Source organism: Chinchilla lanigera, unplaced genomic scaffold (assembly GCF_000276665.1).
Source record: "Chinchilla lanigera isolate Chin_1 unplaced genomic scaffold, ChiLan1.0 scaffold00019, whole genome shotgun sequence".
NCBI classification, from domain to species: Eukaryota; Metazoa; Chordata; class Mammalia; order Rodentia; family Chinchillidae; genus Chinchilla; species Chinchilla lanigera.
In genome coordinates, this window is record NW_004955420.1 from 29,376,582 (window position 1) to 29,394,194 (window position 17,613).

General features: G+C 57.0%; 1 protein-coding gene across 2 annotated transcripts in view; it reads right to left on the reverse strand.

Annotated features, from left to right (window-relative positions):
- Positions 1–16,572, reverse strand: part of LOC102009615 (translation initiation factor IF-2-like) — a 26,907-nt gene extending 10,335 nt beyond the window's left edge. The window contains exons 1-2 of one of the 2 annotated variants that reach the window (XM_013513409.1): positions 14,263–16,572; positions 13,712–14,020 (exon numbers count right to left, since the gene is read on the reverse strand). In XM_013513409.1, the coding sequence (XP_013368863.1) occupies positions 13,712–14,020; positions 14,263–14,428 (475 nt within the window). In that variant the 5' untranslated portion in view covers positions 14,429–16,572. The other variant, XR_001233708.1, reaches the window with a different exon arrangement.
- Positions 16,573–17,613: the final 1,041 nt, after the last annotated feature.

Below are 17,613 nucleotides of genomic sequence, written 5' to 3' on the forward strand. Positions count from 1 at the left end.
CACGTGTGTGTGGGGCTGGGTCACGGGTGCGTGGGGCTGGGTCACGGGTGTGTGGGGCTGGGTCACGGGTGTGTGGGGCTGGGTGAGTCCACTGGTGGGTTTGCAGCTGGGTGTGACCCTGGGAGGTGAAGCCTGGTGGAGGAGGTGGTCCCTGTGGGTGTGGCCTAGAAGGGTTTATATGATATGTACAGTAATAAGTCAGTTCACAAATACTTCTGTTCGTGAACAATTCAGCTACAAAACAGAAGCATTAGGCAAAATTTTGCTTCGGTTCTTGAAATCCACATTGGGTGACGAAGATGACCTCGGCCATCTTCCCCACAGGAACTCAGCACAGTCATTGTCCCCAGAAACGGAGCAAATTAAGTCCCTGAACTGAGGTACCAGCACACAGCCTCCCTCCGACCTGGATTGCCCTCTCTCCCGCCTGCCCTGCCGCAGCCTGTTTCTCCTCTGCCAGACCGCCCTGCCTAAGAGCCGGCTGACTGCGGACCGACACCTCTAACACTGTGGACCAAATAACCCTTCCCTTCTTTACCTTGTGGGCGTCACGTGTTTTGTCCCAGCAAGAAGAAAAACTAAGATGGGAAAGAGGAACTGGAGCCCTCCATCAGTCACCATCACCACTGCAGCAGCGTGGACTGGTAAACGCTCATAGAAACCGTATGGTGTGTCTAATTAACACCTAATTCTGAGACCAGCCCGGGACTTACTCAGAAGAAAGGAAACACACACGCACAGAAAGACCAGCACAAGAATGTTCACAGGAACTTTACAAAAAGCCTCGAAGTGCAAACAGCTCCAGTGTCCATCCGTAAAGAATGGGTAGATCCACTGCATATTCCAACCCGGGGCGAGTCCCTCTTAACCGCTCTGGGGCCTTGGTCTGTGGAAGAGGAATGTCTCTGCCGCACAGATCATTACTACATCAGCAGCATGGAAAGTGGCTGACAAAAAGGACGCATCTTTGTTACGATCGCTGAGTAAATAAAGACGGGAAAAGCAGGTCGGGGAAAGACAACCCAACGTGCTGTAGGCAGCTAGGTCCAAAACGTGCAAATCTTCCTCATCCCGAGGATCCGGTTACTGTCCCTCTGTCCACTGCAACTGGGAGGTCGTTACTGACGGCAAACAGCCCCCACAAAGCAGGACAAAGCAGCAACCCCCGCTCTTGCTGTAACTCTAGGTAACAGCAAAATTTCTCACGTGTGGTGACGTGTTCAAACTTTAAAGTACCTATTTGTGCGTTCTTCCCTTATTTCTCCTGTACCTATTATTTAAGGATTCATGTCTGTTCTCTTTTCTTTGAGGAGGCCACCTCTAAACTCCTTGGGGGAATAAGCAGAAAAGGAATCACATGTATTCACACACACACACACACAGCCATGTACACAGACATAGGCATGTTGCCTTCTCTCTCCATGCACACGCAGCACACGCATGTCTCCTACATGTGCCCACGGTGCACTGCGTGAATGACAAGCCCTCAACAGCCAAACACCCACACACACGTGCCCATGTGGGGTCTCCCACAGCCGGGAGCCTCTGTCCATACACCAGGACGCTGTTCCCTCTCAGGACCTAGTCAGATCTTTGGGAGAATCCCATGTCATATGAGGACTGTGAACAGAACAGATGTTGAGCTGAAGAGAAAAGCCTCCTCCGAAATGTCTGAGCAGTTGTTCTACAGCTGGGCAAGTGAGGTCCCACACGGACAATGAGGAGCGCCGGCTCTGTGTGGACTCAGACGGTGTCTGTGGCCCCGAGGACAGAGGGGGACAGACGGTGGAGCATATAACGCACCCGGTTGCCCTTCAGAAGGGCCAGGGTGGTCAGCATCGGCCGGGGCCCCGAGAGGACAGGCGTTAACGCTGGCTCTGCTCTCTGCAGATGGACTGGCTTTTATTTCCAGCGTTTTCCAAGTCCGGTCAGAAAAAGCCAGGCGGATCTGCAATGTTGCAGCCCTGGGTCGCCTTTCCCCGGTTCTCACGACAGGCCCCGCTCCTCTCCTGTGGATGGGGTCTGGGACACAGCCATGGGCCTGGCCATGTGGGCTGCCTGTGCCTTCTCCCCCACCTCCAGACTGCTGGACCCCGTCACCATCGGGAGACAGGGAGGAGGAGGAGGCGGGAGAAGGGGGCGAGCAGGGCCCCACCTCCCTCCGTCCCACCACACAGCCGGCAGCGCAGGGCTTTGATCGGACCCCACGCTGCGCTGTGCCTCCGGAATTTCAAATTCTCTTTCATTTCATCGAGCGGCTTCCCCCGCCACCCTGCACCCGAGTCAGGCTGGGGATTATGGGTCCTGCTTGTTGGTGTGTTTTCTGACCTTTGTAGTGGATACAGAAGGAAATGGCTGGAAAAGGAGGGGCCCGTGGGGAGCCCCAAGTCAGCCACACTGCTCAGAAAAGGCAAGCGGGGCCCGGCCACTGCGGGGAGGGAGTCTCCACTGGGAGGGCGCCCGGTCCCTGCCAAGGACGGGCCACGCCCGGCCCAGGGACACCCAGGGACTCCGTCTCCCCACTCGCCGTCTGCCGAAGATGCCGGTGTGGATCCTGTTCCACCTTTGTGTGGATTCCTCTGCGCCGCGCCTGGGACACAAGCACCCTCCTCTCCATCCTGAGCCCAGGTTCCGGTTAAACCCTGTCCTTGGGCCTCCAGCCTGGTGCAGCTCCACTTTGGCACCAAGGAAGAGGGGCCCATGTCAGGCACCGCACGCCGTCTTCATGTGCAGGCACTGGGCGAGGCCTGTCCCAGTGCCCCATGCCAGACACGGGACATGGCTGTGCTCCCAGCAGGAAGGCCACGCGGGACACAAGCACCAGTCCCCCACTGGGGCTGCTCCCCTCTCAGAGCCATGTGAGAACTTTGGCCTCAGGGAAAGAGCTGAGTGCTGCGAGACGGGGAGTCTGGAGCCCAGGAGCTCCCTGTGTGCACCCGGGCATGGCCTGTGCTTGGGGAGGAGCCGCACCCCACTGTCCAAACAGCGGCAGACCGGGCCTGCCCCTCCTGTGCCCTGGCTGGGCTGCCCACCAGGTGACGGGAGCTGGGGCAGGTATCGGTGCCTCAAGAATCCTCACAGGGACCCACAGAGGAGCTTGGGCTACATCCAAGAGAGCCCCTGAGCCCATGTCACAGAGGGTCGGCAGAGCCCTGCTGGCCCAAGAAATTCAGACCCTAGTAAAAGAGCGACGCAGACAGCAGGGCATGGAGGCGGGGCCCTACCTTCCCTTCCTCCAGAGTCAGGGTCCTGGAAGACCAGACCTAAGCCCGTAAGTGCCTCAGGAGGCGTCTGGGCAGGGCCTCAGTGCCCAAGTGTCCCCTCACCCTCACTGTCGGGACCCAGGTCCGACGTCCATCTGCCTGCACCCGCGTCTCCTGCAGCACCCTCCTCTGGCCACGGGAGCTGCCTTTCCCACGGCAGGGAGGGGAGCCGAGCACCCAGGAGCAGCCTTCCCGGGGAGATGGGGAGGGGCCTTAAGACCCAGCGTGCTGCCCCGCAGAGGAGCACTGAGGGACAGCACGCAGCTTCAGTCAGCAGTCGCTCTGCGAGGCTTTACCCCTGTGACCACGCGCAGAGCCGCTGAGCACCCGAGGGCTCTTACCCGACAGGGCTTATGGCTGGGGACCGAGCAGCGTCTGCCTCCGGCTCTCTCGGGGGGTCACCGGGGCTGCAGCCGTGGCATCGCAGCGTCTCCTCAAGGCGGTGGTCCCATGGCCGGCGGGTCGGGGACGCCCTGGGCAGGAGAACCCCGCCACGCATAGACCCGTCAGGGGCCGTGTCGACAGTCCTCCTGGTCTGCGGCGGCGACCAGGAGAAAGAGGTCAAGGTGAGGGGCTGGGGATTTAGCTCAGTGGCACAGCTCCTGCCTGGCAAGAGCAAGGTCCTGTGTTCGATTCCCAGTACCGGAAAAAAAAAAAAAAGAGGTCAAGGTGGGAACGGCTAAGTCTGATGATCAAGACAAAAAAGTCCCTCTGCATTAATTTCCCAGCAATCAGCGATTTAAACACTCAGGAAGTCGGTCACTTCTCATGGGTCATGAGCACCCGCGGTTCAAGGTCCATGTCTAACACAGCCTGTGAGCCCTTGCCCTTTCTTAATGTTCTGGTAAAAATTATGTTTAAAGAGGAAGCCTTGTCACTTATACACTTTAGCTCTGGTATATATTTTACACACAGTCCGAGACAGTTTCTCTTTGCTCCGCAGGATCCAGCAGGGTGAGGCTGGACTCACCGGCCAGTGGTACAGGGACAGCGCATTGGGCCAGCAAGTGGGGGTGACAAGGGCCCCCGGAGACTCCCCACACAGAAGCCAGGATTTGCTAGACACACACGGCTCACACCCCATTCACGGGGAGGACGTGAACACCAGGTGAGTCCCGGCGCTCTGGGCGGCTGTGTCTGCCGAACAGTGTCCCCGTGTCCTGTGAGGTTGGACAGCTGCGCACCACAACCGGCCCCACCCCAGCGCCTCTGCTGTCTCTCCCAGCTTCACCTCCCACATCTGAGTCCTGTCTCACGATCTGCTTCCCAGGACCTCAGACCAGACAGGCACCAAACTTCATGCTGGACATGCAAAAGTGCGCCTGCGTGTGTGTGTGTGTGTGTGTGTGTGTGTGTGTGTGTGTACGAATCCAGCTTAGGAAAAGTTATTCTTACTATGAAACACAGCAAAAAAAAAAAAAAAAACCTGTTTTGAGCATGACAGGATTTTAGAGCAAGTGCAACCTCGCCTACCCCTGGTCACCCCACATTCTGCCAAGTACCAGCCGATTTGACAGGCAAGCACCCCATACTTTTGGGGGAGAATCACTACCCTTCCTAGCTCTGGGAGGGCGGGGCACCTGGAAGTAGCCAAGCCACCTGAAACAAGGGTGAGTTTTCATACAGTTTTCAAAACTCGCTTTGAGACTGCCTTTGGATGTCAGGCACCACATGACTCCTGACCACTAAGCACCCCGAGTTTTGCTCCACCCCAGCAAAGCTCCGCACGCTCAGTCTCGGGTCTGTCCAGGACCAGCGGGAGGCGCTGAGATCCACTCATTACTCGGGCATCTCCATGCGGAGGTTGGGCGCAGACAGCATCCGCGTCCAGAGCAGGCAGCCCGCGTGAGGAGAAAGGACGAGGGTCCCAGCCATCTCCTAGCTGAGCCCTGCACTTTCCCCTGCCTGCAGATCTGGCCCCAGAGCCAAGAGGACCGTGGCCTCTCTGCACGTGCTTCCCAGCCTGGCCCGAGCGGACGGCCACGTTCAGTCGTGTTCTCTCTCAAACGACGAGTGCGCCGGTTCACTGTGCCGCCCCAGTGCTCACCCGCAGACCTCAGCCCTGCCACGCCTGAAAACCCACGTGGGAGCTCCGAACCCTCGGCTGAATCACTGGAAGTACACGGGTGAAGGCAGGACCCCGCACCAGCCACCGCGGAGCCCAGAGTCACAGTCGCTCCAGGGCGGGCGACAGGGGCATCATCACACTGGCCCGCGGGGTTGGCCGGCCTGCAGGGTAGAGCTCCTGGTACCCTGAAGGGGGTGGGAGGGGTGAGGAAGACGACCAGGGCCTTTCCTGCCAGTCCCTCTGTGCCTGGCCAGTGCCGGCAGCCCTGGTTTGGGGGTGAAGGAGCCACAGCAGAGAGGTGACGGGGGGGGGGGGGGGGACCCAGTCTGACCCCGCAGTGCACATTCATCCCAACCCGCCAGACAGACGTGAGGTGGTCTCCACCCCGCATCCTCCGAACAGGGCAGTCACTGTGGTAACACTAAGGGGCTGAAGTGTAAACACATTCTAAACTGTCTCCCTTCCCCAGGCCCTCTGTGCACACCTGCAAGCCCAGCACGCCGTGTGGAGGCAGGAGGATCGTGAGTTCAAGACCAGCCTGGGTACAGAGCGAGCTCAGGCTGGCCTAGACTACAAAACAAGACCCTGTTTCAAAACCAAAACCGAAAACACCACCCTTCTACATCTGAGCAGTGCCATGGAAAGAACCCACAGGACCACGGCCTCTGAGGAGATCGAGGCTGCGCCCCGCCAAGCACAGGCCTCCCTGTGTCAGCGGGGTCCCCAGCACCCTGTGCTATGTCTGTCCTGATGTCAGAGAGGAGCACGAGGGGGGCGCACGAATCCGGGGATCACTCTGTGCAGCACAGTCCGGGCTGCACCACCCTGCCCCTCTCTCCCTTCCTGTCCACTCTGCCCCTCGAGGTGGGCGGCTGTCCGTGGTCTCCCTTGCTCAGGATCCAAGCTGCCCCTGCAGCAAGCGCCTGAATGACCCCGGGCTCGGGGGAGAAAAACGCAGAAGAGCCAACACGGAGGCCACGGGAGCCCCTCTGCCGGCCCCTGGAGAAGCAGCATCGCGAGCCCTTGCACTGGCGGCCAGCCTTGCGGGGGTCGCCCTCGCTGGGGGGCTGGGCAGGCAGTGGGCGTGGCTGGCTGGGGGCTGCGCTGCTGGCCGTGCGGGTGGTGACAGCACTGTCCTCGCTCAGTTCTGCGCCTCATGGCTCGGTGCTCATCAGCCGCGTGCCGGGCGTCAGGAAAGGAGTGGCCCGCACGCACGTCCAGGTTGTGGGTCACAGGTGAGACGAAACTGGTGCTCCAGGGAGGGGCAGGAACGGAGCAGCGCGGGCACCCAGGGCTCACTGTGAGTGAGCGCTCCGCCGCGAGCACAGGCCCAAAGGAAGTATGTCCACTGCCAACCCTGGGGCCCCCGACAGCCGGCATCTTGAAGACATCGCCGATGCGAAGATTTGTCCAGGCCATGTGACTGTCAGCCTGGGCCAGCAGTGATCTTACTGAACTGTCACAGCTGCCTTTCTTACCAACCAGGAGCCACACAGGCAGCAGTGGGGGGCCTAGGCCGCTGCTCCAGGTGACCCCGTCGCCCTGGGGGAGGAGGATGGGGCTGTTGTCTGTGACCACAAGTGGGCATGTGACGCACGTGGGAAGATCTGGACCTTGGATGCGAGGGGTCAGCGGGTCACTGAGTGACACAGGTCCCTGCTCGGCCCCAGGAAAACGGCCTCACCTGACCCCAGGCAGGACCCTGGAGGGCCTCATGCCGAGAGAGAGACACAAACCAGACACCGAGAGAGACACCACACCATCTCGCGTGCATGTGGGCCTTATAGGGATGGCAGGAGGGTGACTTCCAGCAGCAGGGCTATGGGTGGGCAGAGAGCAGCTGGGGAGCCCCCATCAGCGCTGGATGCCAGGGCCCCAGAGGAGGGGCCAGCAGGACACGGGCAGCTCCAAGGCTGCCCAGCCAGGCCTCCGTCCCTGTCGCCTGCACCCCTGGACTTGCTCTGAGCTTCTCCCTTCCTCTCAGTTCTCCCCCTGCTGCAGGTGGGACAGGGAATGTGGGAGCACTAGGGGGACACGGCTGGCCAGCCACTCCCAGCGGGACGGGGCAGGGCCCTGTGTCACACGAACAATGGGACAGACGGGTCTCTCACTCCCCGTCCACGGATCCCTGGAGGGTTCCAGCACCGAAGACCTGGAGAGAGGCCCGCTCACAGACACGGAGAGGCTTCTCAGACTCATTTCTCTTCTCTTTTTCTCCTCTTTGTTGATCTTAGGGGCTTAAGTATGGTTTTCCTTTTTTTCTTCTTTCTTCTTTTTCATTCTTTTTCATTCTTTTTTCTTTTACTCTCTGCTTTTTCTTTTTTCCTCTTTCTCCTGCTTTTTCTTTTCCAATACGTCTATCTAATTCTGTTAGGTTTCTTTTACTCCTTAATAGAATCCTTTGTCTCATTTTTCTCTCCTTCTCATCATCCTTTTCTGTATTTCTCAAATTTTCCTTCCTTCATTTTACTCTTCTCCAATCTTTCCAGCTTTACTGTTAAGTAAATACTTAATAGTATTACTACTAAGCTTTGTAACCTTGAGACATTGAGTTAAAAGATTTTAGAGCAAAAACAATAAAATGCTTATCCAGATGAACCCATTGGAATCTCAGCAGATTTCTCAACACAAACCTTGGAGGCCAGGAGAGCTTGGAGGAAAGCGTTTGTATCAGTCAGGGTTTACTAGAGGAACAGATATAATACAAGATAAACAAATGTACAAGAAATTACAAGTTTGGCTTACAATGGTCAGCTACAGAGTTGGATGAGGAAGCGTGCAGAGGGTGTCTGCACGCTGGAGATTGAAAAGCCCAGCCCCGGGCCTGGGGCTCGCTGCAGTGTCCGTGCAAGTCCGTATCAAAAGGCTGATGGGTCTGCGACGGAATGCTGAAGAATCTACGATGAAGGCCGGAGAGCCAACACCAGGAGGCTGAAGAGTCCAGACGGAAGCCCAACAGTCTGCACCAGAAGCCAGGAGATGACCGAGCTGAAGGCGAAGACTGGAGCTCCTCCGAAGAACCAGCAGCCAGTCCTTCCACAATTCCTTTTTTTATGCAGTCTACCTGCACTGGGGGGATGGGGGTGGTCCTCCACACCCACACCCTCTGCATGCCTGCCTCTTGAATACAAAGTAAGCACTCTGGCTCCCTGCTGAGTCACATAGTTAACCTTCTAAACTTCTCAAATTAACACAATAAACAACATCCCAGAAGGGTAAGGGCGGGTCCTTTCTACCCCAAGAGGCAGAACTGCTGAGTCACTTAGCCAAAGCTCTAGACTCCCCAAGCTGACACAATGTATCAACCACAACAGTGTTTCAAACCCTAAATGAAAACAGCTTCCACCCTAGACTAAAGTATCTTGCAAAACTATCTCTCCAAGTTGATGGGGAAATAAGGTCTTTCAAGGGCAAAGGCACCAAGCCAGCTCTCAGGGGTAACCTAGAAAAAGACAAGGAAACCCAGTGCCCAAAGGCTACGGGGATGAACACAGCAGGCAGGTGAGAAAGGAGCGGAAGGGGGATCAACAACAGGAAATTAAAGCAGCAACAGGAGCAAGTCAGTACCTTTCAGTAATAACTCAGAAAACAAAACCTGAGGGAGGTGTGAAGGAATCTGACCACGGCCACCCTGGTCTGAGCAGAGGCCGCTCTCGTTAAACCCCTCCCCCTACTGAGCTTGTACACCTGCTGCAGATGGATCCTCACGGCCCGCAAGGCCCAGCAAGCCCAGCCACACCCTGTAATTCCCCGTCATTGCTCAGCCGGGCTCTTGACAAGCAGCACCCCACTCCTTGTACACCCTTAGGCCTGTCCCAGCAGAGCTGCAGCTCCCCTGTGCTGAACTCCACAGCCGCCTTTTCCATGCTGGGGACCCCGTGAAGACCCCATGGCCTGCACGAGAGTTGCTGGTCTGATCTCTGTGCCACAGCTGTTCCGTTCAGGTTTGTCTTGAAGTAAACCTGTCCTGTGAGCTCGGACCTCTGTTTCTTTCCCTTTCTCCTAACATGCAATATATGCAAGAAACACATTTAATGCAAAAGAAATTCATAGACTAAGAGCCAAAGGATGGAAAACCACACTGCACACAACAGGAGCCCAATAACAAGCAGGAGAGCTTTCTAATTTTCAGACAAAGTGGACTTCAAGCCAAAACTGATCAGAAGGCCCGGCGTGGTGGCGCACGCCTGTAATCCCAGCACTTGGGAGGCTGAGGCAGGAGGATCGTTGCGAGTTCGAGACCAGCCTGGGCTACAAAGTGAGCTCAAGGCCAGCCTGAACTGCATAGCAGACCCTGTCTCAAAAAAGAACCAAAACTGACCAGAGGAGGCAAAGAAGGTCATTACATATTGGTTAAGGGAACAATTCAACAGGAAGAGATGACTATTATAAATACATATGCGGCAAACATGGGCACACCCAACTCCACAGACAAACACTAACGAACACAAAGCAAGCCAGAATCCCCGTCAGGCTCTGCGGCTGACAGCAGAGCCCACAGGCAGGGCAGGCCGTCTAGACGGCCAGGGAACCGACCGTGCACACAGGGCCAGGCCGGGGCTCAGAGGAGGGCTCAGGGTGGAGGGAAAGGGTGTCAAAGACAAATCTGGGTACAACTCTGGGAAAGAGGGCTGGGTCTCCACGGCTTCACCCTCTCTGAGACAGGGCCCTGGAGCCCCCTCTGGGTGCTGTCTTCCTCCCAAAGTGCTTTGCCTACATTCCCTGGACCCATTTACAGCGGCCCTGCATGGTGTGTCAGTGGGTACTGTCTCTTCCTTTGTCCACTGAAGATGAAGCAACCAGACCAGTTGTTTGCCAAGCTGCACCCTCACGGCCTGCCAGGGGTGAAGCTGTTGGAGGTGGGTGTGCAGACCCCAAGGGAGGGCCTGGCCCCCACCAAATTCCACCTGAGGAGTACTCTGCTTTTGTTTTACAAGCCTGAGGACCGCTCTCATTAAAGAATAGGCTCTGAGGCTAAAAGTGCGTGAAACAGTGAACCGAACGCAGTTGAAGTCTCTTTCTTACTCCAAAATTCAGGCTGCTCAGAAAAATAAAGATGGTGGGCCTGGTACTGCAGGGTTGGAGGACGTGCTGCTCCTGCAATGAAAGATTTCCCAGAATCACTTTTCCTCTTCGCGTTGGCATTTTAGTGCCATTTAGACTGCTCTGAATTTGACTTTCAGTGTTTTTAGAGAATACAGTGGTACCTCAGCTCACAAACAATTTGGTTTACAAACGAAGTGTTTGGCAAAATTTTGGTTTTGTTTGTGAACTCTGCGTGGGGTGACAAGCACAAACATGGCCTTTTCCAGAATAGAGGAACAGGTTAAGTTCGTGCACCACAGTGACGTGCATGACTTTGGGCAGGGAGGTTCGGTGCTGCTGAGACTGGTGAGCTCCCGACAGGCCCCTGCGCACACATCAGGTGAAGGGGTGGCTGTCGTGGTGGTCCCTGGTGGTCACATGGTACTGTGAAGACCTGTTCCCAAACCAGAAATTCTCATTAAACCCTCAAAGCCATCCTGAGGTAGGTGAGGAAATAGAGTATAAATGCCTGGTGAGTCCATCCTTTCCAGGCCACCAGTCCACAGGAAAGAGCTGGGGATGGGATCTGCCCTCGGGCTCCTCACGCCGGGTGCATCTACTGCTGTTCCTGAGAGTGGGCATGAATCTGGGGCACTGGCCCCCAGCGGTGCAGCAGGTGCCAGTGGGGCACCACCCTGCCCTTTCCTCACTGCCTCAGCACACAGCTGCCAACCCCACTCCTGGTACCTTCCTCTTTTGGGTGGAGGCCTTCTCTGCCCCCTAAGGAAGAGCAGAAGTGCAGAGGGATGAGCTCCCCATTTCCTGCCACCGAGCAGCCTCTCCGGCTCCCACCTTCCCGGGTGGTAACTCAAAGGCGGGCTCTACACCTGCTCCCCTCAGTGCCCAGGGAGCTTAACCCCGCTGGCCCATGGTGCTGACAGCCTCATAATACCCCCTCCATGGCTGCCTTTTCTTCTGTCTCATTTTGCCTCCCACTTCTACTTCCAGGTCCCCCCAGTAAGTAGCTCCCATGAGATCCCTGCTTTGGGAGCCCCCAACGGGAACAGGCTACCCTATGGCTAAAAGTGAACCTAAAAAATATGGACTGTGTCTCTGTCCCCAAAGGCTGCTGCAGATTTTCTGGGCCATGTTCCTAAAATCTGAGGAGAGAAAGATTCCGGTTAGGAGCAGACGCAGCTTCGCTCGAGACCACGGCGTGTGCTACCCCATGTGCACGGGGTGTGTGCTGCAGGAAGCTCAGGACGATGGCAGTGCCGCAGGGGCCACAGCCAGGGCATCTGCATAGAGAAGGAGGCCGGAAGAGCAGGGTGTGCCGGACGCTGCACGTGTGGCTGCACAGAGACTGCACATGCACGTACCAGGGGCACGCACACAGACACGCCGAGGCCTGCGGGACACAGGCGTCCCTGAGACGGGGGCAGGCGGCGGTTCCCCTGTTCACAGACAGCCTCCCCACACCACTGTGTTACTTTTTAAAAGGGAAAGGAGAAGAAAAACTCTATTAAGTGAAACAGACGGAAAAGGCCATGGGAAAGCCTGTGCGTTTGCCTTTAGGGGAGGGGCTGCTGCCGTCTCATCTCCAGTCCCGGTGAGCTAATGCCAAGGACCCTGCTTTGAGAACCTGCTGAACACGAGACCTCCCGGCTGCGGAAGTGGGGGCTCAGTAGGGCAGGGCCTGGCAGGCTATCGGGGTCCCGCGCAGCCCGACTCTGCTCTAAGGAAGGTGCCGAAGCCGCCAGGCCCATGGAGGGCACCGCGTGGCTCGGGCTCTGCCACTTTCCTCCTCCCCTCTGCAGCGGCTGCTCCTCTGAGCCATATGGTGAGCAAAAGGAGAAGCAGCTTAATTTTAAAAGACAAAAAAGGATGGAAATCCTGCACAGCCTGAAATCTGAACTTGAGCCCGATCGACCATTGCAACAACCTGTGAAAAACCCAAGCAGAGAGAAGAAAGCTATGGCAAAGGTCCTCAAATGGGCTTAAACATCACAGGACATCAGACCACAGAGTGAGAGGGTCACCCAGCACCTGAGCCCCAGACAGCGGCCCACGTGCCCTGACTGGCATTGCCCACGTGCCCTGACTGGCATTCACAAAACTGCAGCGAGCCTGGGATATCACAGCGGCCGTCAAACCATGGTCACAGCGGACAAGGCACCATCTGGCCCTGAGGGCCGTCCCAGGGGCTGTCACAGGCAGGGCCTCGGGTGCCGGAAGCTGACGCAGGAGCCTAAGGCTCCCGCGGTGGAATAGGTTTGCAGGTCCCCCGCTCCGCTCCCAGAAGAGCTTTCAGGATGAGTGGATAAGAGGCAGGGAACGGAACAGTGCGCACTCGGAGGGAACAGCGTGGGAAGGGAGACCACAGATGACCCGGACCGGAAACATCTGCGCTCCTCCGAGGGCAGAGGCCGGAGGAGGCGGCCACCCCAGCCGCCCGTGCAACAGCTTCGGGCTCAGCTCTGTTGTTCTTCAAGGTGCAAAGTGCAGGCACTGTCTGGGTCCTGTCGGCCTGCGCTCTGTCGGAGGCTCAGGTCCCCGCCCTGTGCTTCTCAGCTAAGCCGGCCATGGCATCCTGAGGAATCTGAGCGACAAGCAAAGGAGCCCAAACTCAACCAAGGAGTGCGGACCCAGACGCCGCGGGTGACTCCCGTGGGTCCCGAAGCTGCAGTCTTCTTGAAAGTAGAATTTAGATACGATTCCCTGTCTGCTGTCTGCCCGTCTTCATTTCTTCCCTCCCGCCTCAGGACTGACTGCGCCCGAGAAGCAGGTGCTGAGGGAAGCAGCAGCTGCCTGCACCCCGGGAGCGGGCTTCGCTGCCGCAGGCCTGGCTGTCTGGGACGAGCAGCTCACAGCCAACTCACACCGGGGAGGGGCATCGCTGTGCCACAGTCCCAGGAGCTCAGCCCACTGCCCCCACCGCTCTGTCCCCACAGATCAGAGGAGGCTGAAGCAGGGACCCCTGCACCCCAAGCCTGCAGCCAGCTTCGACCGGATAATGAGCCGGCCTCATTATCAGATTAGCTGCCAGGATGAACTCTTAATAATGCACAAATTGCTATGACAACCACCCACTTTGGTATCTAAAGATAACTTCATCGTGAGGTCCTGTATCCTTACTGAAGAGACGCGGTTTCCTGCGCACTCCGGTTCTACTGCTCCCTGGTGCCCATGGGTCTGTGCCCAGCATGCCCGTCTGTGCCGGGCAGCCGTGGGCGGGGTGCAGAGCGCAGGGCGACCCTGGCTGCCAGGCTGGACGCTTTTCTGCAGGCCGGCCCCTGAGCGTGCTGGCGGAACTGCCCGGGAAGCCGGCCTGGCCAGGATTAATCCTGTGACTCACCATGGTGGGAGCCTCGGTGCATGCTGCAGGCTGAGCCGGGGGCTCGGCAGGACGAGGCGGGGCGCGGGGCGCGGGGCGCGGGGCGCGGGCCTGACTGTAATGAGCAATGAGGGAAGCGCTGAAAAATTGATGGCGCCGGCAGAGGCGCAGGCTGGCGCGCGGCAGGGGGCCGCGGGCAGAAGAAGAAAGCGCAGAGAGGAGAAATGCACACAGCAGGCGGGTTAACCCTTCCCCGCCTGGAGGGCCCCAGACGTGCAGGCGCGGTGCAGGCAGAGGCGGCTGAAGAGGCCTCCTCGCAGGGGTGACGTCCTGGGAATAGAGGCCAGGAAGGCAGTGGGGAAGTGACCGGGCCGCCCGCAGGAGGAAGCCCAGGGCGTCCAGTCCTCCCTCTGGTCACACCCAGTCGCAGGGTCACCTAAGGAACTTGGAAAGGTCAGACGTGTGCACTGGCAGCATGTGAGTCGGACCTCCCCCAAGAGGAGAGCAGGGGAGGGGAGGGAGCCCACGCGGGGGCGGGAGGAGCCCATGGCCACCTCAGGGTCCCGAGTCACCTTGCCGCACTTGAAGAGAAGAGGACACCGCAAAACTGAGACGCCGCCGGTTCAGCCTTCCCAGGCACAGGGGCGGGAGGATGTGACAGGGCTGCGGACAGAGGAGGGGGAGGAGGCAGCGAGGGCAGGTGCTGATGACACAGATGTGGGACACGCGCACACGCATGTGCACATATGCACATACATGTACGTGTGTGCGCACATCCACAAGGACAGCTCCAGGAGGCTGCGCGGGTCGCACTGGCGCTGCGCGGGTCCTGTACCCCGCTCTGCGGTCTGGGCCGCTGCAGCTGAGCGGGAGCAGCGCCTCCGGGAAGCGAGCCCGGGCCTTCTCCTCGGGGTTGGATGTTTGCAGCCTGGTCTGGCCTCAGCTCTTTCTTCACCGTGGCTGCGTCGTCGTCAGAAGGGGAAGCGTGGGAGTCCCCTGCCGGGTTCCTTGCCGCGTGACGGACGTGTGTCCCTGCGTGCAGGAAGGGGCTGGAGGTCTTTCCCTGTGCTGAGCCCGCCCTGGTCCATTCCCGGGACCCTGCCAGTCCTCCCCGCCTCAGTGGCCTGTGCGCCCCGTGAGCAGCAGCTGGGAGCAGGGCCTGACCTCCACACTCTGCCCTTCCCTGAGGACAGACAAGGTTTGTACCAGGGACCAGGCCCTCGGCAGGACGGGCCGCTGCAGCCGCACCAGGGCCAGGCCCGACGCAGGCCGAAGGCCGTTTTGTTCATTAGTTGTTTCCCGGGACAAACAGCAAGGCGGAGCTGTCTGTGCTGAGCTCCTTTAGGCCAGAGGGTGCCAGGGCCCCAGCGTGCTCCTGGGCCTGCCCGCCCTACCAGCACAGCCGCAGGACCACAGCGCTGTTCTCCGTGGCAGGGATCAGGAGCGGCGGGAGCCACACAGGACCTCTCCGTCTTCGCTCCGCTCTCTCCTGGGGGACTGCAGGGCCCTAGGCCACCTCTGCAGGCGGAATGTGAAACTTTAAAGCGCCTCGATTACAGCGGGCCTGGCTTCCTCTGCATGAGGAGGCTGCGAGAGGCACCTGGGGCGGGCACTGCCCTCTCCCCGGCCCTGGGGCATCCGGAGGGGACACGCCAGCCTCCTGGCCCCCCCACCCCCAGGACAGGAGCCGCCCGGAAATCACAGGGGGGGCAAGGGCGTGAGTGTGTATGCGCACGTGTGAGTGTGTGCGAGTGTGTGCACGCGTGTGAGTGTGAGAGTGTGAGTGTGTTGCAGGAAAGGAGCCACTGTGTGCAAAGAGACTTTAACATTGGCCAAGAGACCATGGAGCAGACCGAGGGGCGCACAGACCTGAGGACGGAGGGGTGAAGAGAGCCAGGACTGCCGTCCCCACCGGACAGGTCAGTGGTTCACGCCCCACCCCCAGCCGACAGCCAGACACGGGCGCAACACCAAGGGACACAGTGGGGAAAGAGCTGGGGCCAGACCAGGCTGCTCAGCTGAGGGTCCTGCAGATTGGGCTTTGTTAATCAAGGCCGTGTGTCACTCTTAAAACCCACTTAAGTGTTTTTAAGTACTTAAGAGGGTTAAAGTATTTTAAAATAGCGGGGTATGGTATCAAATACCTATAGTCCCAGCTACTCGGGAGGCTGAGGCAGGAGGGTCACTTGTGCCCAGGAATTTATGGCCAGCCTGGGCAGCAGAATGCAGCTGTGTCGCACACACACACTAATATTTCTGTATACATTTACCTATATTGAAAATAAATGCTTAAACATTCAATCGGGGGATGACTGTCATCCCATGGAGATCTGTGACTTAAGTCCCACAGGACATGTGGGCACAGTTAATAGAGTGTCCAGTCAACAGCGCACATGGGAATCATTGATGCCCCTACGTTTTGGGGTCCTCCCACTCTCGGGTGGATAGGTCCTGGAAATCAGCCCTGTTTTCCTTTATGTCTCTCAGTAACATTCTTGTGGTTTCGTGTTGTTTCGTATATTTCTGTTGAGTTTACCCCTAAGATCTCTATTTTATATTCCTGTCTTAAGTAGGATTTTTAAAATAAGGTTTGAAACTGACTCTTGCCAACCTGGTAAAAATCACTGATCTTACTATTCTTAAGCCTGAGCCTCAGGTTGATAGCAGGACACCTGAGAGACTCCGGCCCAGTCTAACTCCGCTTACGCTTCAGCTGTATTTGCTGGCGTCTAAACTGTTAAATAACAACATGATGTCCTCCCCAACACAGGTGGAAGCACAGAAAGGCTCCACACAAGCCGCGTTTCTTTGAGTGATTGACAGCTTGCGGTACTGAGAATTAGAAGGGGTCTTCACACGGAGCTACGTCCCCAGCTCTTTTTTCTTTTTCTTCCTTCCCTTTTCTTTCTTCTTCTTTTTCTGTTTTTTTTCCTTCTTCTCCTTCTTCTTCCCCTTTTTCTTCTTCTCTCTTCATTTTTTTCTTTCTCCTTTTTTTCTCTGAGACAGGGTCTCACCCTGTAGCCCAGGCTGGCCTTGAACTCGCTGTGTAGCCCAGACTGTCACCAGAGCCTTGTGCATCTGCTCTGTTACTCCCACTGTTACCACTGCAGAGTCCAGGTGGGTGACTTGCAAATTGTTCCCTTGGGTTTCCCTTTGCTGAGCTGGAGGCTGGGGTCACATCTTGCTTAAGTGTCTTCTCATTTTCTGTTTTTTTTAGTTAATGCTTATAAACTGCCTATGCTGAGCAGCTTTATTGCTAGTATTTAGAACCCTTAGAAAATGACTGATTCTCAGTGGTGCTTTCCAGGTGTAGCTGGCTTTTGGGTTTTGAGTCTGTTGCAAGCTTCCACCTCTTCATTTTATCAAGGATGAGAAGTTACTACCTGCTTGGCCCAGCCCCTAGTTCTTTGGCACTGGCCCGCAGTAGTTTCTGTGACCCTTCGGCAATCTCAGTCGTGGGACACCAGGAAGAACAACTAGTTAGAACAAGTGTGTCCCCTTGACTAAAGCAGTACAAGCAGCAATAACAACAGCATCAAACACAACCTAGAAAATGGCAAACTGTGGTAACTATAGATTTGCTGCCTTTAACCATATGAACTAGATTTGTGATTATATAACGAAATCTAAAACAAACCCAAAAATTGTATACAGTAAGTGAGCCCTCAATATGGGATTTTACCCTCAGGAGAGAAAATTTAAAAGGGTCAGGGTAGAGAAATAGAAGAAGAGGCAGAGAGTAGAAGCAAGGCTGGAGGACGGAGGCAGGTCACATAAACCCTGGGGAACCGGTGAAGAGGACATGTGGGAAAGAGAGAAGGAAGAAATGAAAATGAGAACAGAGCAACAACAATAAAGAAAACTAGAAGCCATCTGCACACTCATAAAAATAAGAACAAACAACCAAGAAAAAAAGCAAAACA